Below are 26283 nucleotides of genomic sequence, written 5' to 3' on the forward strand. Positions count from 1 at the left end.
TGAGAAAAACTAATCCTACTATTATAAATGAGAAAAACTAATCCTACTATTATAAATGAGAAAAACTAATCCTACTATTATAAATGAGAAAAACTAATCCTACTATTATAAATGAGAAAAACTAATCCTACTATTATAAATGAGAAAAACTAATCCTACTATTATAAATGAGAAAAACTAATCCTACTATTATAAATGAGAAAAACTAATCCTACTATTATAAATGAGAAAAACTAATCCTACTATTATAAATGAGAAAAACTAATCCTACTATTATAAATGAGAAAAACTAATCCTACTATTATAAATGAGAAAAACTAATCCTACTATTATAAATGAGAAAAACTAATCATACTATTATAAATGAGAAAAACTAATCCTACTATTATAAATGAGAAAAACTAATCCTACTATTATAAATGAGAAAAACTAATCCTACTATTATAAATGAGAAAAACTAATCCTACTATTATAAATGAGAAAAACTAATCCTACTATTATAAATGAGAAAAACTAATCCTACTATTATAAATGAGAAAAACTAATCCTACTATTATAAATGAGAAAAACTAATCCTACTATTATAAATGAGAAAAACTAATCCTACTATTATAAATGAGAAAAACTAATCCTACTATTATAAATGAGAAAAACTAATCCTACTATTATAAATGAGAAAAACTAATCCTACTATTATAAATGAGAAAAACTAATCCTACTATTATAAATGAGAAAAACTAATCCTACTATTATAAATGAGAAAAACTAATCCTACTATTATAAATGAGAAAAACTAATCCTACTATTATAAATGAGAAAAACTAATCCTACTATTATAAATGAGAAAAACTAATCCTACTATTATAAATGAGAAAAACTAATCCTACTATTATAAATGAGAAAAACTAATCCTACTATTATAAATGAGAAAAACTAATCCTACTATTATAAATGAGAAAAACTAATCCTACTATTATAAATGAGAAAAACTAATCCTACTATTATAAATGAGAAAAACTAATCCTACTATTATAAATGAGAAAAACTAATCCTACTATTATAAATGAGAAAAACTAATCCTACTATTATAAATGAGAAAAACTAATCCTACTATTATAAATGAGAAAAACTAATCCTACTATTATAAATGAGAAAAACTAATCCTACTATTATAAATGAGAAAAACTAATCCTACTATTATAAATGAGAAAAACTAATCCTACTATTATAAATGAGAAAAACTAATCCTACTATTATAAATGAGAAAAACTAATCCTACTATTATAAATGAGAAAAACTAATCCTACTATTATAAATGAGAAAAACTAATCCTACTATTATAAATGAGAAAAACTAATCCTACTATTATAAATGAGAAAAACTAATCCTACTATTATAAATGAGAAAAACTAATCCTACTATTATAAATGAGAAAAACTAATCCTACTATTATAAATGAGAAAAACTAATCCTACTATTATAAATGAGAAAAACTAATCCTACTATTATAAATGAGAAAAACTAATCCTACTATTATAAATGAGAAAAACTAATCCTACTATTATAAATGAGAAAAACTAATCCTACTATTATAAATGAGAAAAACTAATCCTACTATTATAAATGAGAAAAACTAATCCTACTATTATAAATGAGAAAAACTAATCCTACTATTATAAATGAGAAAAACTAATCCTACTATTATAAATGAGAAAAACTAATCCTACTATTATAAATGAGAAAAACTAATCCTACTATTATAAATGAGAAAAACTAATCCTACTATTATAAATGAGAAAAACTAATCCTACTATTATAAATGAGAAAAACTAATCCTACTATTATAAATGAGAAAAACTAATCCTACTATTATAAATGAGAAAAACTAATCCTACTATTATAAATGAGAAAAACTAATCCTACTATTATAAATGAGAAAAACTAATCCTACTATTATAAATGAGAAAAACTAATCCTACTATTATAAATGAGAAAAACTAATCCTACTATTATAAATGAGAAAAACTAATCCTACTATTATAAATGAGAAAAACTAATCATACTATTATAAATGAGAAAAACTAATCCTACTATTATAAATGAGAAAAACTAATCCTACTATTATAAATGAGAAAAACTAATCCTACTATTATAAATGAGAAAAACTAATCCTACTATTATAAATGAGAAAAACTAATCCTACTATTATAAATGAGAAAAACTAATCCTACTATTATAAATGAGAAAAACTAATCCTACTATTATAAATGAGAAAAACTAATCCTACTATTATAAATGAGAAAAACTAATCCTACTATTATAAATGAGAAAAACTAATCCTACTATTATAAATGAGAAAAACTAATCCTACTATTATAAATGAGAAAAACTAATCCTACTATTATAAATGAGAAAAACTAATCTTACTATTATAAATGAGAAAAACTAATCCTACTATTATAAATGAGAAAAACTAATCCTACTATTATAAATGAGAAAAACTAATCCTACTATTATAAATGAGAAAAACTAATCCTACTATTATAAATGAGAAAAACTAATCCTACTATTATAAATGAGAAAAACTAATCCTACTATTATAAATGAGAAAAACTAATCCTACTATTATAAATGAGAAAAACTAATCCTACTATTATAAATGAGAAAAACTAATCCTACTATTATAAATGAGAAAAACTAATCCTACTATTATAAATGAGAAAAACTAATCCTACTATTATAAATGAGAAAAACTAATCCTACTATTATAAATGAGAAAAACTAATCCTACTATTATAAATGAGAAAAACTAATCCTACTATTATAAATGAGAAAAACTAATCCTACTATTATAAATGAGAAAAACTAATCCTACTATTATAAATGAGAAAAACTAATCCTACTATTATAAATGAGAAAAACTAATCCTACTATTATAAATGAGAAAAACTAATCCTACTATTATAAATGAGAAAAACTAATCCTACTATTATAAATGAGAAAAACTAATCCTACTATTATAAATGAGAAAAACTAATCCTACTATTATAAATGAGAAAAACTAATCCTACTATTATAAATGAGAAAAACTAATCCTACTATTATAAATGAGAAAAACTAATCATACTATTATAAATGAGAAAAACTAATCCTACTATTATAAATGAGAAAAACTAATCCTACTATTATAAATGAGAAAAACTAATCCTACTATTATAAATGAGAAAAACTAATCCTACTATTATAAATGAGAAAAACTAATCCTACTATTATAAATGAGAAAAACTAATCCTACTATTATAAATGAGAAAAACTAATCCTACTATTATAAATGAGAAAAACTAATCCTACTATTATAAATGAGAAAAACTAATCCTACTATTATAAATGAGAAAAACTAATCATACTATTATAAATGAGAAAACTAATCACTGATATAAATGAGAAAACTAATCACTGATATAAATGAGAAAACTAATCACTGATATAAATGAGAAAAACTAATCATACAATTATAAATGAGAAAAACTAATCATACAATTATAAATGAGAAAAACTAATCATACAATTATAAATGAGAAAAACTAATCATACAATTATAAATGAGAAAAACTAATCATACAATTATAAATGAGAAAAACTAATCCTACTATTATAAATGAGAAAAACTAATCCTACTATTATAAATGAGAAAAACTAATCCTACTATTATAAATGAGAAAACTAATCCTACTATTATAAATGAGAAAAACTAATCCTACTATTATAAATGAGAAAAACTAATCCTACTATTATAAATGAGAAAAACTAATCATACAATTATAAATGAGAAAAACTAATCATACAATTATAAATGAGAAAAACTAATCATACAATTATAAATGAGAAAAACTAATCCTACTATTATAAATGAGAAAAACTAATCCTACTATTATAAATGAGAAAAACTAATCCTACTATTATAAATGAGAAAAACTAATCCTACTATTATAAATGAGAAAAACTAATCCTACTATTATAAATGAGAAAAACTAATCCTACTATTATAAATGAGAAAAACTAATCCTACTATTATAAATGAGAAAAACTAATCCTACTATTATAAATGAGAAAAACTAATCCTACTATTATAAATGAGAAAAACTAATCCTACTATTATAAATGAGAAAAACTAATCCTACTATTATAAATGAGAAAATCTAATCCTACTATTATAAATGAGAAAAACTAATCCTACTATTATAAATGAGAAAAACTAATCCTACTATTATAAATGAGAAAAACTAATCCTACTATTATAAATGAGAAAAACTAATCCTACTATTATAAATGAGAAAAACTAATCCTACTATTATAAATGAGAAAAACTAATCCTACTATTATAAATGAGAAAAACTAATCCTACTATTATAAATGAGAAAAACTAATCCTACTATTATAAATGAGAAAAACTAATCCTACTATTATAAATGAGAAAAACTAATCCTACTATTATAAATGAGAAAAACTAATCCTACTATTATAAATGAGAAAAACTAATCCTACTATTATAAATGAGAAAAACTAATCCTACTATTATAAATGAGAAAAACTAATCCTACTATTATAAATGAGAAAAACTAATCCTACTATTATAAATGAGAAAAACTAATCCTACTATTATAAATGAGAAAAACTAATCATACTATTATAAATGAGAAAAACTAATCCTACTATTATAAATGAGAAAAACTAATCCTACTATTATAAATGAGAAAAACTAATCATACTATTATAAATGAGAAAACTAATCACTGATATAAATGAGAAAACTAATCACTGATATAAATGAGAAAACTAATCACTGATATAAATGAGAAAACTAATCACTGATATAAATGAGAAAAACTAATCACTGATATAAATGAGAAAAACTAATCCTACTATTATAAATGAGAAAAACTAATCCTACTATTATAAATGAGAAAAACTAATCCTACTATTATAAATGAGAAAAACTAATCCTACTATTATAAATGAGAAAAACTAATCCTACTATTATAAATGAGAAAAACTAATCATACTATTATAAATGAGAAAAACTAATCCTACTATTATAAATGAGAAAAACTAATCCTACTATTATAAATGAGAAAAACTAATCATACTATTATAAATGAGAAAACTAATCACTGATATAAATGAGAAAACTAATCACTGATATAAATGAGAAAACTAATCACTGATATAAATGAGAAAAACTAATCATACAATTATAAATGAGAAAAACTAATCATACAATTATAAATGAGAAAAACTAATCATACAATTATAAATGAGAAAAACTAATCATACAATTATAAATGAGAAAAACTAATCATACAATTATAAATGAGAAAAACTAATCCTACTATTATAAATGAGAAAAACTAATCCTACTATTATAAATGAGAAAACTAATCCTACTATTATAAATGAGAAAAACTAATCCTACTATTATAAATGAGAAAAACTAATCCTACTATTATAAATGAGAAAAACTAATCATACAATTATAAATGAGAAAAACTAATCATACAATTATAAATGAGAAAAACTAATCATACAATTATAAATGAGAAAAACTAATCCTACTATTATAAATGAGAAAAACTAATCATACTATTATAAATGAGAAAAACTAATCCTACTATTATAAATGAGAAAAACTAATCCTACTATTATAAATGAGAAAAACTAATCATACTATTATAAATGAGAAAACTAATCACTGATATAAATGAGAAAACTAATCACTGATATAAATGAGAAAACTAATCACTGATATAAATGAGAAAACTAATCACTGATATAAATGAGAAAAACTAATCACTGATATAAATGAGAAAAACTAATCATACAATTATAAATGAGAAAAACTAATCATACAATTATAAATGAGAAAAACTAATCATACAATTATAAATGAGAAAAACTAATCATACAATTATAAATGAGAAAAACTAATCATACAATTATAAATGAGAAAAACTAATCATACAATTATAAATGAGAAAAACTAATCATACAATTATAAATGAGAAAAACTAATCATACAATTATAAATGAGAAAAACTAATCATACAATTATAAATGAGAAAAACTAATCATACAATTATAAATGAGAAAAACTAATCATACAATTATAAATGAGAAAAACTAATCATACAATTATAAATGAGAAAAACTAATCATACTATTATAAATGAGAAAACTAATCACTGATATAAATGAGAAAACTAATAACTGATATAAATGAGAAAACTAATCACTGATATAAATGAGAAAACTAATAACTGATATAAATGAGAAAACTAATCACTGATATAAATGAGAAAAACTAATCACTGATATAAATGAGAAAAACTAATCATACTATTATAAATGAGAAAAACTAATCATACAATTATAAATGAGAAAAACTAATCATACAATTATAAATGAGAAAAACTAATCCTACTATTATAAATGAGAAAAACTAATCCTACTATTATAAATGAGAAAAACTAATCATACTATTATAAATGAGAAAACTAATCACTGATATAAATGAGAAAACTAATCACTGATATAAATGAGAAAACTAATCACTGATATAAATGAGAAAACTAATCACTGATATAAATGAGAAAACTAATCACTGATATAAATGAGAAAAACTAATCATACAATTATAAATGAGAAAAACTAATCATACAATTATAAATGAGAAAAACTAATCATACAATTATAAATGAGAAAAACTAATCATACAATTATAAATGAGAAAAACTAATCATACAATTATAAATGAGAAAAACTAATCATACAATTATAAATGAGAAAAACTAATCATACAATTATAAATGAGAAAAACTAATCATACAATTATAAATGAGAAAAACTAATCATACAATTATAAATGAGAAAAACTAATCATACAATTATAAATGAGAAAAACTAATCATACAATTATAAATGAGAAAAACTAATCATACTATTATAAATGAGAAAACTAATAACTGATATAAATGAGAAAACTAATAACTGATATAAATGAGAAAACTAATCACTGATATAAATGAGAAAACTAATAACTGATATAAATGAGAAAACTAATCACTGATATAAATGAGAAAAACTAATCACTGATATAAATGAGAAAAACTAATCATACTATTATAAATGAGAAAAACTAATCATACAATTATAAATGAGAAAAACTAATCATACAATTATAAATGAGAAAAACTAATCATACAATTATAAATGAGAAAAACTAATCATACTATTATAAATGAAAAAAACTAATCATACTATTATAAACGAGAAAACTAATCATACAATTAAAAATGAAAAAAACTAATCATACAATTTTAAATGAGAATAACTAAGCTAATTCCTCTAATATCATATAATATTAACAAATTAGATATATTATTTTAATTTAAAAGTTGAAATAAAACTAAATTACAGAAAAATATTTTATAAAAATCTTGATATCTTATTGAAAATCTCGAAATGTTGGCAAAATTCAGTTAAAAAATCTCAAAATCAAATTGAAAATAAGCGCCCAAATCACAGTCGGAAAGTCTCAAAAATTGTTTCGTGTTTGCGAAATTAATTTGAAACTTATACAAACTATAACAGTTTGCTCATTCTCAAAAATTAAAACGCTGGCCTTTTTTTCCCTTAAGAGCTAGTGTAATATTATCTTTAAAGAGACCCCGCCCACTTTCGCGCCCGATCGCCCCTGATTGGATAAGAGGGTAATCAATCTGCCCGTTATCCACACCCTCTTTACATCCTTAAAAGCTAAGAAGGCAAAAATATTACCCAAAACGAGAATAAAAACAAAACTCCCTCGGTGAAACTCGTGACAATCACGAGCTGAGAAGCCGATAAATTATTTACCCAAACATCCGTACCTACCAAGGAATTAAAAATTTAGTTATATCATACTTTTGCAAATCGTAAATCAGGCCAATAAAATTACAGGGCATTTACCCACCCTCCCACCACCCCGGAAAAGGTGAAGTTTAATTAATTTTTTGGGAATTTGAAAGCTTTAATTAACGTAAGGATGCGTTTAGACAGAGTCACTGCGTTTCTGATAATTTAATATTCGTGAGCTTATGTCACCATCCGTTCCTTAAAGTTAATAGTATTGATAAAGTTAAGTTACCATAGAAACCGTACCGTGTTTTGTATTTGTGCAAGAGCAGAGACTAGTGCGCCATCTACCATCAGAAAAGGGAAATATTTGGTATTTTATTTCCTTTCCATTCGTTTCTACAAAAACTATTTGCTTTCGATAAATACTGAAGTGGTATTTTATACCGAAAATTTAATTACTTATGTACGACTAATCTAAAGGTTAAGGTCTTTTCAATGGATAAAAATCTATGACATCTTAAATTAAAATTCCCTTCGATTTTTTTTTATATTAAAATAAGATTTATTAAAATGAATAAAAGTTTTACGAAAGGATCGAAATCTTTTATAGAACCTTTAAAAATATGTATTTTTTGTTACTGAAAAACATTTCGCTTTGATATTTAACCTTAACCACCCGTATTTCTTAAAAAATTACAGCTATAGAATTGAAATGAATTAATTTAAAGTTTTTGACTGTTAATTTAACTGACAAAGTACGTTTTTGAATATTTCGAAACATAAGTCTGAATAACCTTAACCAGTATATGTTCCTGTCCTTGTGGTTGTCAAACAATCGCGCGTATGCAAAGCAGACAAGCCCAATTGCGGGGGGAGTGGGGTTTGCAACGCAAAAAACACAGGGATTCCCGTAAAAATTAGTTCAATGGTAATGATTTCTTTTGTGCCAAAACCATTCACCGCGCACCCTTTTATCAGTATAAAAGCCATTAGAGGCATTTCAAATTATGTCAAATGTGTCTAACCTTAGAAAGCTAAACACACCGAGTACTTTAAAATTAGAGCTAATTATACGCACTCATTTTTTAAAAACTTCAAAAGGAAAGAAATTTAAAGCCGCGCCTATAGGTAACTTTAAGGTGACATTACAATCTCTAACGGAAAGCTATTATCGATCCTAATTCACCGTGTTTTGGTTCTTGGCAAATATTTTGACCAAATACACTTATCAATATAAGTAAAGGATTCAATAATTATATTAAAATACTCATTTTTAAATTTCTGGACTTTTCCGTGATATAAATTCTAAAGTTGCTCTTTGGTTTTATCTATTAATATTTCTATAGAAAATTTCTAGGTTCTTCAATTGCTAGAAAATAATTTATTCTCTAAATATTTTCTATAGAAATTATATAGATTATTCCGAATTCCTATTATAGTCCTATTGAAATTTTTTCGTCATTGTCTTATATCATAGAACTTTCGTCATAAATTCTATTACAGTTCTATATCGCTTCTATAGAATTTGTTTCCTAGATTATTGTCTTATACCGTAGACTCTTCAAAATAAATCCGATTACATTTCTATAGTATTTCTACAGCAAATTTTAGTAAGATCATTGCATTATGTTTTCATGAAACATCCGGTTCCAAAATTGTCCCGTAAAATGCAAACAATAGTGACTTTATATTTTGGTTATTTAATAGCCTCATTTTAGCAGGCGCCTCTTTAGATTTTAGAGTCAAGACGACCTCAAAACAAAAGCAAGAATACGTGTAGGCAAAAAAAAATTCGTTGTAAATTATACCGAGGAAAAATATAACGTCATAAGATACAATATAAATTTTTTTAAAGTATTAAATGGCGAACACAATATGGGCATTTTCCAATGTGGAAACTCCCTCTGGAGGCGTGGCTGCGAAGTTTAAGGACCCTCGACGTTAAAAAGTCGCAGAAAAGAAAGCAAATTAAACTGACAACGTACACGCATAATAGAAATCTAATCATTTAAATAGCGAAGGACTATTTACCGCCTTGAATCGCGTGCAATTACGAAACGTGATTTCTACTCGAAGGCTAGTGTAGTAATGCCACGTCGACCGTTCGCGGCTTTCCAAGTATACCTCCATTTGCCATTTGACTCTAGGCTCTAGCCTGGACGGATAATTTTAGCTGATGGAAAAATACCAGGCGTTCTACGTCACGTTCGGTAAAAAAATACATCTCTTGGAAAGTGTGTGGAATATTTGTTGGGGAGTTTTAAATAATTAAATAATATTTTACTGAAAATTGAGTATTTTATTAACAGTTTAAAATAAATGCAAAATATTTTATTAGCAGATATAAATGCAAAATATTTTAATAGCAGATTGAAATGCAAAATATTTTAATAGCCGTTTGAAATAAATGCAAAATATTTTATTAGCCGTTTGAAATAAATGTAATATTCTTTATTCAGTTTGAAATAAATGTCATATTCTTTATTGAAATTTGAAATAAATGCAATATTCTTTAATGAAAGTTTGAAATAAATGCAATATTCTTTAATGAAAGTTTGAAATAAATGCAATATTCTTTAATGAAAGTTTGAAATAAATGCAATATTCTTTAATGAAAGTTTGAAATAAATGCAATATTCTTTAATGAAAGTTTGAAATAAATGCAATATTCTTTAATGAAAGTTTGAAATAAATGCAATATTCTTTAATGAAAGTTTGAAATGAATGCCATATTCTTTATTGAAAGTTTGAAATGAATGCCATATTCTTTATTGAAGTTTGAAATAAATGCAATATTCTTTAATGAAAGTTCGAAATAAATGCAATATTCTTTATTAAGTTTTGAAATAAATGCAATATTTATTCTTTACTCATAGTTCGAAATAAATTAAATATTTTTTATTGAAAGTTTGAAATAAACTAATTTTTTTTATTGAAAATTTTAAATAAACTAAATACTTCAGTGAAAGTTTGAAATATACTACATATTTTTTAATTGTGAGTTTGAAATAAACTAAATGTATTTTTAATTGTGAGTTTGAAATAAACTAAATGTATTTTTAATTGAAAGTTTGAAATAAACTAAATATATTTTGAATTGAAAGTTTGAATTAAACTAAATGTATTTTGAGTTGAAAGTTTGAATTAAACTAAATGTATTTTGAGTTGAAAGTTTGAATTAAACTAAATGTATTTTGAGTTGAAAGTTTGAAATAAACTAAATATTTTTTTGAAAGTTTGAAATAAACGTAAAATAAATACTTGTTCGAAAGTTCGAAGTAAAAGCCAAATAATAAAATTGTAGTTCAAAAGTTTAAAATAAACGTAAAATATTAAAATACTTGTTCGAAAGTTTGAAATAAAAGCAAAAATATTAAAATATTTTGAAAGGTTGAAATAAAAGCAAAAATATTAAAATATTTTGAAAGTTTGAAATAAAAGCAAAAATATTAAAATATTTTGAAAGTTTGAAATAAAAGCAAAAATATTAAAATATTTTGAGAGTTTAAAAAAAACGTTAAAATTTTAAAAATTACATTTTCCAAAATATACAAACAGGTATTTTTGTGGTTAAGCTTATAAACGAAATATTAAAATTTATAAGATTTATTATTAAAATAAAATACATAAAAACCTCAGGTCATAATAATTAATAATTTTACATCTCCGCATAAACACTAATAAAAAAAATTATAGAAAAAACTAAGTTAGCCTACAGAATAACTAACCCAAAAATTAATCATTCATGCGTGTAGAATTAATATTTCTTAGGAAGGTGTGCATTTTAGATATTATTAAGAGTTAAGACTGCCATATATTTCTCGGTCTGGGTAACAAAAAATTCATTTTCGGAATCAACCACGCGTTGAAATTTAAAGCAGTGTGTTACTACCAACGCCATAAACAAGCACGCTCACTGCTTTCGCGCCCAATTAAAAAAAACCCAGAGCTTTTTTCCGAGAACTACTACACATCGACGCCTTTCTCTTTATTTGAATAAGGAGGGGATCGTACCCCTCTTACCCCATTGTCAGAAACAGGTGCATCGCGGATTCCCCAAACCCCCCACTGAGCTTTCTCCCCGAGGGGGGTTTAATCCCCCGCGCGCCCGCGGAAAATTTGCAAAACACGGTTCTGCATAAAAAAAATTGTAAAATTTTGGGAAAAAACTACTTGGGCCAGTCCACCTTTTCAACCTGTTACAAAGTGGGCTATAGTCATTGTTTACACGTGAAGAGCAGTTGTGACGTAAATATATCGGGTTTCCCCCCCCCTCCTGTCCCCCATTTGCGGTCCCAACCCTTCTTAACCTGTTCGGCAACCTTACGCCCCCTACAGACACCGGTGCCGTATTCACAGTTAAGTTAACCAGTTTCATTTATAAATATCTAATTTTAACCACGAGGTTTTGATATTTAATAATAAAACGAATATAATTAATTTAATTAAACTTTCTATTTACGAAACATACTAAATTAAAATTTATAAAAAAACGAAAGCGATTGAAATGAGTAATTTAAAATAAAAAACTTACAGAAGACAGTGTAGTAACACATCGGTCATGATGGCTAGGTTTACGTGCTTCGATTAGGTATCCGTAAATGACACATTAATCCATTATTTAATATAATTTAGCAGTACGAACACGGTCACAATTAGCGACAATCACGGCACTAGCGACGTCCGAGTATCGGTAAATTGTAAATTAATTAAATTAAAGGCCTAATAAAATCACGCACGACGCAAAAACGGTAGACGAGAAAGCGAATTCCGTCGACGGTAAAAGGACGTCCCAGACACGGCAGGAAGTTCTCGACACCGGCGTCGGCTTTCGCGAACGGCGGCCAAGAAATTTCGTCGATGCTAGACGCTCGGCAATGATTCGAGAAATAGCCGAGAGATAAAAACCGCCAGGTGAGCGCGCTCTTCGCCGCTGGATGGCGCCACCAAGAAAAAGTCAATAAAAGCTTCGGTAATTTTCTCTCTTACGATAGGGGCGCGACGCGTTTTAAACAAACCGTTTTTTATATCTTTTATGTTTTACGATATTTTTTATCTTTTCTTCTCTCGAGTTATTTGAAACAAGGAAGTTGGGGAGTTTTTTCGCCTATAGCCCCGCTTATTTCGGTGAATAGCTTTGGCCAATATAAAAATGCGAGGATGACACCTATAATATTCGTATTGTATTGAACGCTAAAAATAGGCACTTTTAACGCAATATTGCGCAATAAAAGGGATCGGTAACCATATTTGGCACTAAGTAAATATTTACCGATAAACAGTTTTTAAACACTTTTTTGTTGTTATTAAAAGTTATGGTTTTCATATTTATATTGAATGCTAAAAATAATATTAGATAAATTTAATAATATTAATAAATGTAAAATTTAAAAATTATATTTGTAAAAATCATGGAAAATAAAAAAAAAATAATAAACCTAAAATATCAAATATAAACAATTAAAATTTTTGATTTTTATACTTTAATTATTTACTTTTGCAAAGTAAATTGGAAGCTAAAAATATAATTGTCAAAATCTTAAACTTACATTACTAAATTTGAAAGTTTCAGTTCTAAATTACATTAAATGAAACTAAATAAAAACAATTTAATGTTATCAGATAATCCTCTGTAACAAAATTTAACCAAAGTTGTAAAATAAAAAAAAAATGTTCAAAATTTATATATTTAAATCCGCAAACGCAAAAAAAAATATTTACGCGAAAATAATCTTTAATCTACACCTGAAAATTTTTAATTCTTTCTGTCGTTTTTAATAACTAAAATAAAATCTGGCATTTCAAACTGATAAAATATTTGGAGAAATTCCGATTTTGCGCTGACTTATCTGTCTCACCGCGAAATTCAAATTAAAATAAATTATCTTGAATTTCTCTTTAGAAGCTAATCTAGATTATTTCGCAAAATTAAAGCGAATTTAGTGAAATTTAAAAAAAAAATCCAGTAATAAAAGCCAAGAAAAAAAGCAAAGCGTAGGTAGGTTCTTATCAATAAAAATTTGAGGCGCGGGGAAAATCTATAACGTATGTCTTTTCACTTTTAGTTGGTATTTTACAGGGGTTGAAATGGTTGGTAGACGATGGCGTTTCGAATTTGCACATAGCGACGATCCTTAGTCACGCTGTTTTGTATGCTAGGCATCTAATATGACTTCACGAACCGATGAGACAGCGCGGTTGACAAGAAAGGGGAGGTTTTTCGTTCGAAAAATTAACGAAACAAGTTGGCAAATATCAAAATATAGTCCGGCGCTGTCGCCAATTACAATAGTGAAACGATATTTGGGGAGCAAAGTACACCAGTAATATTTTAATACTAATTTAATTAATTCAATACAAATTCATTTAATTCAATACTACTAAATCAACCACTTTTACACAGTATAAACACATTAAAAACGCCACGTTACTAATTTAATTAATTCAATGCAAATTTAATTCAATACTAATTTAATTGATCCAATACAATTTTAATTCAATACTTATTTAATTGATTCAATATAAATTTAATTCAATACTAATTTAATTGATTCAATACAAATTTATTTACTTCAATTCATTAAAATACTAATTTAATTGATTCCATACAAATTTATTTACCTCAATTCATTCAATACTAATTGATTCAATACTAATTTAATTGATTCAATACTAATTTAATTGATTCAATACTAATTTAATTGATTCAATACTAATTTAATTGATTCAATACTAATTTAGTTGATTCAATACTAATTTAGTTGATTCAATACTAATTTAATTGATTCAATACTAATTTAATTGATTCAATACTAATTTAATTGATTCAATAATAATTTAATTGATTCAATACTAATTTAATTGATTCAATACTAATTTAATTGATTCAATACTAATTTAATTGATTCAATACTAATTTAATTGATTCAATACTAATTTAATTGATTCAATACAAATTTATTTACTTCAATTCATTCAATTCTAATTTAATTACTTAATTCTAATTTATTTAATTCAATACTAATTTAATGAATTTAACACAAATTTTGTGAATTGAACACTAAGTTAGTCCATTTAACACTAATTTAGTTAATTTATCACTAATTTAGTTAATTTATCACTAATTTAGTTAATTTATCACTAATTTAGTTAATTTAATATTCATTTATGTTAAATTAATATTAATTTCATACATCTTTATTTAATTCTAATTTAGTTTATTATTAATTTAATTCTTCATTTAATACTTATTTAGTTTATTATTAATTTAATTCTTAATTTTACTTATTTACTTTATTTTTAATTTAATTCTTAATTTTACTAATTTAATACTAATTTAGTTTATTTTTAATTTAATTCTTAATTTTACTAATTTAATACTAATTTAGCTAATTATTTATTAATTTAATTTCTAATAGATACCTACATATTTCTAGAACAGACAGCGCCCAAAGACAAGCGAGTCAATTTGTAAGACATCCACTCTACCTTTGATAATGGTGTCATCCAGAAAATATATTTACGAAACGCGTCTCTTTATCAGAGTATAATTCCGGCGCCATATATATGAGGCTCAGAACTAAAAAAGGGGTAGAATGAGAAAGGTCCCGAACAGCCCACGCTGGAAGATCTTCCTAAAATTCGTGTGTGGGACGCCGGTGAAAAAAATACCACTTATTTATTATTTTCTACATGGAAGACGCGAAATCATTCAGCCTAAAGCGACTCTTATCGGAGAGATTTATAGACCTTTTTAATACTCCAACGATTACGTGAGCGGCCATTGGCGTAAGTGACAGAACGTCAGCGTTTCGCGTCTTGTAGAAAATTAAAAAATGGCGGCTCCCAATACCCAATGAAAAGAGCGACGTGAAAACGGTCTATAACAAATCCGTGATTCGCCATTTTGCACGAATTTTTCTTTGGCCAGGATGTAAAACCGATTGAACCAAATGGGGGATAAAATGTAAACATAATAATGGATGAGATTGTCACGATATTGCGGAGGGAAAGTCGTTGGATTAGGCTAGATTAGATTGTGTCATTGGGAACAATTATCACCCCTACTTTCCTTTCCCCCTTCATATTTATTTTTTTCACGCGGGATATAATTTTTTTCTCCGGTTTAATTTCGATTTTTAACGCCTAAGGGTTTCGGGAAGATGGTTAATATCTCGAACGCATTTCGTCCCTAATTATACGATTCACGCAACGCCTTAGGTGACCAGAGCCTCCTTAAACCTTTTAACTACTGGGCCCACGTACAGTGTAGCCGATGCCGCCGTATTCCACATAATTCTTCAAGAATTAGGCTTAGATGGGCCAGGGATATCTCAATCGAAACGAAATATCATTCCTTTTTGTAGCTCGTTAAAAATTTTGGAGATCGGGGGACGAAGCTTCGTCATTTGCTTATTTTACTGCTTTTTGACGATATTTGACTTTAAATATGTGTGTACTGGTCTCACGTACCGTGTAGCCGATGCCCTTGCCGCCGCTGCCGAATTCCACATAACTCTTCAACAATTAGGTCTAGTAGGGTCAGTGATATGTCAATCGAAAGCATATATCATGACCTCGGTAACCAGTTATAAATTTTTGAATCGGAGCCCAAGAAATTAATAATTTTGCCATTTTTCGCTTTAAAATCTACATATTTTATTTAAATTAAGATCGACTTGGTTAAAAATTATATTTTTCGTTAGTACTGATCATTTCTGAACTACATTTTCGGTTGCATTTATAAATTTTATTTATATAGTGAGATTTCTGTCCAATTCGTGGGACACCAAACCCGGGTACGCACTGTTGTGATATTTGAATTTCGTACAGGCGCCATCTAACTCCAAAAACATTTGAGTTTCGCTAGCTTATTTCCAAAACCCGGTAACTCGAAAAGTTCATTTTCGATAAAATTCCTCTTGGGTTTATTAAGTTAATGTAGCAGATGATAAAGAAAAAAAATTAAATTATATTTTCTTATCGGGGGGATTGTGTGTATTTAATGTCCGTGACATCTTGTTTTTTATTGTTATTATAATATGTATAATAATATAATATATATATATATTGCTGAAAACTCGAAATTGCCAAAATATATTTGGCATAAGGCTATCAGTATTGGATTGGTTCTTCAATATTTTTCAAACAGAGCACGTTGAAATCTCTGTAATTGCTGTAAATGTTTTAAGTTTCCCGATATTAAATTTGTCTGGAGAAAAGAATCGTATAACCTAATAAACGTAAACTACAAATAAATAACCATTTCTACTGTCCCTAATGGTTAATTTCTCCACAATACGTTAGTTGAAATATTCATGTATATATTTTCAAAATTAAAATCCAATAAGTGTATTATTGATTACAAGATTAATTCCCAAATTAAGCTCCTAAAACTAACTTACTTAAACTTATGATTTGATATTTTAACTGTTGACATTTTTTTTTTATTCTAAATTTAAATTATTGATCTAGAATTTAAACTGTTGGCATTTTTAACTGTTCATCTAAAAATTTTAATTATGGATCTTAAATTTCGACTATGGATCTTAAATGTTGACTATGGATCTTAAATTTTGACTATGGATCTTAAATTTTGACTATGGATCTTAAATTTGACTATGGATCTTAAATTTGACTATGGATCTTAAATTTTGACTATGGAACTTAAATTTTAACTATGGATCTTAAATTTGACTATGGATCTTATATTTTGACTATGGATCGGAATTTTAACTATGGAACTTAAATTTTAACTATGGATCGGAATTTTTACTATGGATCTTAAATTTTAACTATCGATCTTAAATTTTCACTATCGATCTGAAATTTTCACTATCGATCTGAAATTTTAATTATCAAACTGAAATCTTAGCTAATGATCTGAAATTTTAAATATCAAACTGAAATCTTAGCTAATGATCTGAAATCTTAGCTATTGATCTGAAATTTTAACTGTATATCTGAAATTTCAATTGTATGTCTGAAATTTTAACAGTAAATCTGAAATTTTTGCGGTTAATTTGAAATTTTAATTGTAAATCTGAAATTTTAACTGCATATCTGAAATTTTAACTGCATATCTGAAATTTTAACTGCAAATCTGAAATTTTAACTGCATATCTGAAATTTTAACTGCATATCTGAAATTTTTACTCTCAAACTGAAATCTTAGCTATCGATCTGAAATTTAACAGTGAATCTGAAATTTAACAGTGGATCTGAAACTTTAAATGTTGATATGTGTTTTGGGGCTAAGGAGATAAAAAACAGTCTCGAATATTGAAAGTCCTTAATCGTCCGCTTTTCCGCGAATGTCCATAAATTAAGCGTCACCCGTGAAGTCACTCGAAGGCTGATAAGCGCCACAAACGAAGTGAGAGCGAGAGAAGCGAAAGGTGACTGACCGCCAGAGTGGAAAGAAAAGGCGGCGGCAAGGTGTCCTCGCAGAAAAAGCTCCGCGGGGAGAAGAAAGAGTCGCGGATACCCGCGCCATCTTCGGCTGCATTCACTCGCGTTACGTCACGAGGGGTGAAAAGGAAACAAGTCGGTCACGCGCCGGATATGAACGTTTCACTCGCGATAACGCTAGTATCTTTAAAAATATACATGTACGCTTACAAAGCGTTTCGTATCATAACCGTTCGAGGGATATATTTCAAAGAGGGCGCGACGAAGAAATAAACTCTTTAATGGAGTATTGAATTTGACGCGATATCAGTCAATGCCGCGGTTTGGGGGGAAAGCGAAATAAGGGGGCGCCCCGAAAAATATCGATATTGACGTGGAAATTTGCATTTGTTTAGAACTGGTGGATCGAAACGGGGATACCAATAAAATGAGGGGGGGCGGGGACTTAATGTTGTCATCTTTTAAAAATGTCTCGCTGATCTACGGGGAATCTAACTCAGTAAAGTTTACATGTCTCTGTCGTTTCTCGTCGTCTTTTGTTCGCGATATGAGATACGGTGTTTATACACGAGAGACCAGGTCGCCAATGCCTTCTAGTCACCTTTTCACCTTTTAAACAAAATATTTACGACATTCGCGCAATAAAACTTTTGTCCCCAAAATTAAAGTGCATTCTTTTTTTAAGAAAAGTTGTATCCCTTTGGTTTTTAACCGCGGGTATTGGCTATTTGCACTTATTTAGACTGGGTTTCGTGTCAAAATGTAGGCCTAGCCATTTTGAATTAGCCATGAATCGATAATACTGCTAACGTGGTGGTTTATTTACAGGATGTACATTTTTTTGCCACCTAGTTATACCATATCCCTTCTAAATGAGTTATGTTCTAAATTGGATTTAGATTGTTGGACTCTGTATTACGGCCAACAAGTTGAAGCCGCCATTTTTAAAATACTATGGTGGACAACAGATATATGACGGTTGTTCGTTGGTAGGCGTCATATCGCCTTGCATTTAGAAACGGCAGTAATTACATGTAAATCTCCAGTCTCATTTATTTTTCGTGAATAGCTAAGGTACCGTACGTGAAGATAATATATTTCAAAATATAACGAAACTTTAAATAGAATATTAACGAAATCAATATGATATAGTTATTTCATTGTTTGCAATGTTTTGTTTAAAAGTTTATCTGGTAAATGAGTATCGTTTTGTAGTTATATCTGCATATTTATAATCTGTCGAAGCCTTCGTCGATTCACACTCAAAACGGCGTAGATGACAGCGGGAACATTTAAGGCATTTTCCAAAATAACCACCTACAATCGTGAGGTGGTCATAGTGAGGCTCAAAACAGATATAAGATCAGATTTGGAGGAACTGAAAAGTCAACTGTTAAAAATGCCGTCATATCGGATTACGTCATCCCTTTTTCCTCGCGTCTGATTGACACGATTAAGTAGAAAGCGCGTGCGTAACGAAATAAGGTCGTGGCTGATAATTTAAATGTATAATAAGTGACGTAAGGCTGTGACAGGAACGTATATAACGCCACAAGCGATGGTGGCTGTACCACGTATAACCGCTCAAACCTTTCATCTTTTTCAATTGACGTAATAATAGTGAGAAATCTATAACGAAAATTCGAAATATTTTTCCTCTAACAAACAATTGGGGGGTAAAATATCTCGGAAGCCCAAGAGTTAAGATAGATTTGACAAGTATCGGGGAGGGGGGTGTTTATAGTTCTATAGAAATGATGACTGAATTGGCACCCTCGAGACATGGGAAAAAAAAAGTGGATTCGGTCAGCCATAACGAGTACTTTGGTCTGATGTCCATCGGTCGAATACCCTGTCTTTAAACTTCCCCCAACAATGGACACCGTCGAGGGAAAACGTCTACATTGAAACCGCGCGTAAGATAAAATTTGCTTGGGCCCAAAAACGAGACCTTTCGCCGTGATCCGGATACGATTTTTTGGAGTTCTGACTTTTAAATCCGCAGATTGAGTTTTAAAAAGGAGATTCGATTTTCAAAAAAAACCCTATATTACAGAGCAACGCGCGCTTCTATAGGCAACCATGCGAAACCGAAAGATATATATGACGCCGGACCACGAAATTTTATCTTTTTTCGCTAGCCTGATAAATTTCTTCTTAAAAAGGAGAAGTTTTTAGGTCTAAAAAGTATATCTTTCGACGCCAAATGGATAGACTTAAGGGCCAATAAATTACACGACGGGTCAACGTTAGCGCGCGTGCACTTTCCCAAGTTGAATGCTTCTTCCCGGGAGATATTCACTCAGCCAATCGGGGAAATGGTTTTCGATTTTGAGACTATAAATATATATATTCACATTCTATCTAATTTATATTCCTATTAATCAATGCGTCTTATCTTATTAAGTAAACTTAATCCGTTTAGATTTAAATTAATCATTTAGGAGGTTTAGTTTATCGGTAAAAGGTCATTGAAAGTGGTCCTATAATGCAAATGACTGATCAGAGAAAGGTCATTTTTAATGTAAATTTCCGAGAAATTTCGGGAGATTCGAATTTCTAAAACTATACAAAAATAAGTACGTTCACTCCAACGCTATCTTTAAAGGGAAAACATTGCTAAAATAAGTAACTAGCTTCATTTTAACGTAATTAGCACCATTCAGTAATAATTCAGGACTTTAAATAATTTTTATTTAAGTCAGTTATTAAAATCGAGACTTAAATCAAGTGGTTTTTTTAAATAATTGATTTAAATCAGCTGCTAATTTGCTATACTTATATATTTATGAAAATGTACAAAAGTGCGTTCTCCAGTAATGTAAATTCAGAACAAATTAAATTAAATTTAGTTTTTAAATAGTAATTACATATAGTTAAAATTAATTTTAATTTACATTACCGGTTCATTAAAAAAATTGGCAAGAATAAGAAGCATAAAACGTTAATAAATCAATAAAATAAAATAAAATAAAAAAAATTTAAATCAATAAATAAAAAATAATTCAAATCAATAAATAAAAATCCGATTTAAATCAAATAGATCGATTTTTTGAAATATCAAAAAATCAACAATCCTGACTATAACATTGAATTTTTTTTGAATCAATTTAATATTGTTGGATTTAAATACGTTTTTGAACGTTAATATATCAATAAAATAAAAATAATTCAAATCAATAAATAAAAATCCAATTTAAATCAAATAGATCGATTTTTACCATATAAATCGATTAAATATCAAAAAATCCACAATCATGACTAAAACATGGAATTTTTTTAATCAATTTAATATTGTTGGATTTAAATAAGTTTTTGAACGTTAATATATCAATTAAATAAAAAATAATTCAAATCAATAAATAAAAATCCGATTTAATCTTTTAAATCAAATAGATCGATTTTTATCATATAAATCGATTCTTTTGAAATATCAAAAAATCAACAATTCTTACTCTTTTTGAATCATTTTAATATTGTTAGATTTATATAAGATTTTGAGATACTGGCATTTCATTATTAATAGAACAGGGCGATATCAGAAGCACGAAGTGTTACGTCCATTTCGCTCGAAAAAGAACATTAGCATGTGGCTTTGTATCCAAATTGTTGCACCGTCCTATCTCGTCACGAAGCGTACTAAGGTATTGTGTGTGCTAGGGTACGTTATAAAAACGAGAATGTGATAGGTATTTCGACATATTGTACCATATATACACTCGAGTATAGGCAAGGAGGGTTTATGACCGCTGTCCGAATTTTTATCTCGACCGCGAGCACTTCCTCCAAACGCAAATTTCGTAATTTATATACGATATTTTTCATCCGGAGTGTGAAGACAGCTGAACTTGGGCGCGCGGGGAGAGAGGAGGCCACGATCCTCAAAAATCATGAACGGAAATCTATAAATCATTAAACTTTACTCTTTCTGCATCGAACACGATAAAGCCCAAAAGACTACGAACCGAGAAGGCGTTATTTTTTAAGAAGATGCTCCAGCGAGTTCATTTTTCACAACGGTCTCGTTGAAAAATGTTCGCGCCAAATTATAATATATTTCAAGCGGATATGAAATCCAATGCATGTTCCGTTCACATTACCGTAGATTGTTCGCGGTTAATTTAATATTAATTTTAGGACAATTGAGCGATCACAAAATAAATATTCTGTTTAAAATGACCACAGAAAAGTTCGAAATATTATATTGGAAAAATAAGAAATATTAGTTTTAGAACAATTGAGCGATCACAAATTATCTTTTCGGTTTAAAATGACCACAGAAAACGAAATATTATATTGCAAAAATGAGAATTATTAATCTTAGAACAATTGAGCGATCACAAAATATATTTTCTGTTTAAAATGACACCAAAAAAGTTCGAAATATTATATTGCAAAAATAAGAAATATTAATCTTAGAACAATTGAGCGATCACAAAATATCTTTTCTGTTTAAAATGACACCAAAAAAGTTCGAAATATTATATTGGAAAAATAAGAAATATTAATTTTAGAACAATTGAGCGATCACAAAATATCTTTTCTGTTTAAAATGACCACAAAAAAAGCTCAAAATATTTTAAGGAAAAATAAGAAAATATAGAATAATGGTTGTTGAAATTACAGAGAAATATAAGTTCCACATACTTACGAAGGGAAAACACGCTGTTTTTAAAGATAATTTGGTTTAATAATAGGGTGGTTATTTTGTTCGAAATTTTATCTAACTGTGTCGTTTTTGATTGCCATTTATATCAAAACAAATAATTGCAAGTGGTAAATTTGCTAAAAATTCCTCAAAAATCGGAAAATATAGGAAAATAGTGGAATTATGAGACCTTGAAAATATAAGAAAAATTATGAAATATTTTACTACCTATACCTGTTTGTGCCTGAGAGATTTATTTGATTTTTAGAAACGTAACATGAATTTTCAATTTCAAAATTTTTCTAAATAGTCATCAATACCTTCCCTCGCGATTAAACAATAATAGCCAATTCACAAAGTTAAAACACAAATAATAATCGGATATTTCTGGAATTTCAAGGTTGTAAGGAAACCGTAGATCTATTCCCCCAAAATTGGAGTAGAAAAAAAACTCATATGACAAGTTTTTTTTTCATATAATATAAATTCTTTGGTCGTACCGTTTCATAACGGTTTACGCAAAAACTTTCATTCATGTTTCTGACCGGTTCACGGAGAGAAGATTCTTTTGGCGAAAACCGAAGAAACGGGAGAAAGGGGATGCTCGTTACAAGCCTGTTCTACCAGACCATCCATCGTCGTGTCTTATGAAAAATATGATCCCATTTTCAAGTAGTCTCAAGCAGTGCCGCCAGATCTCCAGATTAAACAGATTTTACCCCTTCCATTAAAAATATTTCTCCGAAATAAAATTCGTCAAAAGGAACAATTTTAAATCGGTTTAAGCATAAGTAACGTAATAACAATAAGTATTAAGTCCAGGGGCGCTGAAAATATGGTAGTCACGTGACTTTGTGGAGAACTGCAGCGCCATCTATCCTTTTAAATACGAACTATTATTCATTTTATTTTGCTAATGGCGGTTTAAATTTGGATCTAAATTATCAAATTATTATTTTTATTTAAAACATTTTGTAATAGAAAGGTGGAAGTTAATTAGCTGTCTGCAGTATCTGGAAAGTTTAATTGTTTTCTTTACCTTCGCACGGCCAACTATGAACACGAGTTACCAAATCGAAGTTGACTGTGATATGGTAGTCACGTGATTTTGTTTTCCCATTTTAACAAGTTCATTCAATTTTACTTAATAGTTTCGCCTATTATCAAAAGTTCTCATCAGTGTTGCCGCTAGGTATTTTCTGAATGTACCTTTATAGAATACGGAAACGTACTTTTTGTACTTTTGCTATAAAAAAAACAGGGCGCCACCTATTTCTGTAAATTTTTAATGCCAAAAAGTTTTAGTAGATGGCGCTTAACTTTATTTTTTCTCAGAAATGTTTAAATTTTAAATTGAAATGTGGTACAATCAAATGTTGGTAACTTTGAACATGTGTGTCTCAAATGCCTAATTTTGTATATTTTTGTAAATCTAACCTAGTCGCTCCTGACTAGGTTAGATTTACAAAAATATGCAGTCGTTTTTCTCATAATTTTACGGTTTTGAAACACCTTGAAGGAAAATTTCCCAAAATTCTGAAACGTACTAAGATTCTCCTTAAAATTTTAAATTGTACTTTTGTACTTGGTTATTTCAAATCGTACCGAAAAAGTACAAATGTACCAGTTTCGGCAACACTGGTTATCATGGAATTTGTTTCGGAGCTATTGCGCAATCTAGGTCACCGTGTAAATATGCCCAAGGTAAAATAAACTACTAGTAAGGATAAAATGTGCAGTTCGCTTGCAGGTCCTAGTCGGAGCTGAGCGAGTGTCAGTGTTCAAAAAAGTTACTCTAAGAAATTGGCATTAAACAAATAGGAAGGGTTTTACTTATGACTGTTATGTTACTTATGGTTAAGACCGCGAAATAATGTCTCACGTATTTGAGGAAGAAAAAGCTTGACCCGTGGTTTTGAAAGGTCAGTCGTTTGGATGGCCAAAACCATCTATCTTTTGAGACACCGGAAACTTTGTAATGGCAGTAACCTTTCCAAATGAAACGATATTTTTAAAAGTCCACGAGGAAAAAAGCGCGTCTTCTATTAGAAGGAAGATGATTGTATTTACCTCTGGGGTTATTACCTTCCAAAGTTTCTAAGTAAACACGGGGTACTGACTTCCTTCGCTTCTTTTAGTGTCTGGTTAAGTTCGCCAGGGCGACTCAAAAATTCGACATGCACTCGCTAAAGATGACTATTCACTTTTCGAACGTGGAATCTATAGACGTTTCTCGGTCCTTTTGAATGGGGGCCGCCATCTTTCTTTTAATCTTTTCATTTAATTAGTCCTTTCAGTTTACCTAAAGCCACGTTGCGACCAACACGAGAAGTTTATTGGTTGCTAGATTTTTGCCTGCTAAAAAGAACCTTTGTTACAATAAAAGAGTTTGCTGGAAAGACAAATTTTCATCTTAGATTTTAGTATTTTTAATAAAGCCATTGTTGCACAATAAACCGGACAGTTGAGAATGGGGAAAGTTTGCCATAACGCACCCAAAAGGGTTCGTCCCCAAATACCCCCCTCCCCCGTCAACCGGTGACCGACGCGTTTTTTGGAACCGTGATGGGAAATTAAGATGTGACCTTAGCTCGAGGGGCTGATCACTCCGTGTAATCGGTGTACAGAGCCGTACCTTTGACTGTACTAATGGGATTACACGTAGTCTTTGAAGTCCCTGCCTTTGGCAGTGCTAATCTAAGCGTAATCCGGTGTACAGACTTTCTAAGAGTGGTTAGCCCCTAGCCTTAGCTCCTAATCTCTTCGGTGAAAAAAATGTTAACCCATTCTTTAAATATATTATTTTTCCTAGACGGGGGGATTCGTACTTGACACAATTGTTTTCGAAATTGAAAGCTTAAAGGGTAAAAATCGTCGCTTTGCATGCTGTCAAGATAATTGCACGCTTAACTATATTCGAGGTGTTTAAAAATGAAAGCTAGTGTTCAAAAATGAACGCAATTGGCATATTTTTAGAGTGTATGTAGGGATAGTTTGTTTTTGAAATATTTACAAAATTAAAGACATTTTGCTATTTTCAGTGCAATTTCGTCGTCGTGTACCCTACAATTCTCATTGTTTTCTACATTCGTGTGAATAAATTTGAATATCTATTTTTGCAGCGCAGTATTAAATCATTTTACCCACTCGTGTGGCTGTAGCTGAGGAGAAACTAGTAGAAGGCAAAAAGTCGGAAATCAGTCGTGGGATTAAATAACGTCTTTTGTTTAAAGTGTAAAAATACTTAAGTAAACAGGCAGCGTATTTGTTTTCAGTAGGCGGCTATTTACGCACGCAGGCGTCAGATTACCGGACGTTTTTGTTTCACATCG

The 26283-nt window shown here is 28.6% G+C and overlaps 1 protein-coding gene across 6 annotated transcripts in view; it reads right to left on the minus strand.

The window, feature by feature from the left end:
- The window catches only part of grh (grainy head), a 175977-nt gene that overhangs the window by 100379 nt on the left and 49315 nt on the right, over positions 1–26283 (minus strand). The window contains exon 1 of one of the 6 annotated variants that reach the window (XM_090180612.1): positions 12428–12789. The exons of the other annotated variants lie outside the window; for them this stretch is intronic. Coding sequence (XP_090036738.1) covers positions 12428–12456 — 29 coding nt within the window. The 5' untranslated portion in view covers positions 12457–12789. Of the gene's footprint in view, positions 1–12427; positions 12790–26283 lie in introns of those variants that run through there. 6 annotated transcript variants of the gene reach the window in all.

Source organism: Leiobunum rupestre, chromosome 7 (assembly GCF_980474605.1).
Source record: "Leiobunum rupestre chromosome 7, qqLeiRupe1.1.hap1, whole genome shotgun sequence".
NCBI lineage: Eukaryota > Metazoa > Arthropoda > Arachnida > Opiliones > Sclerosomatidae > Leiobunum > Leiobunum rupestre.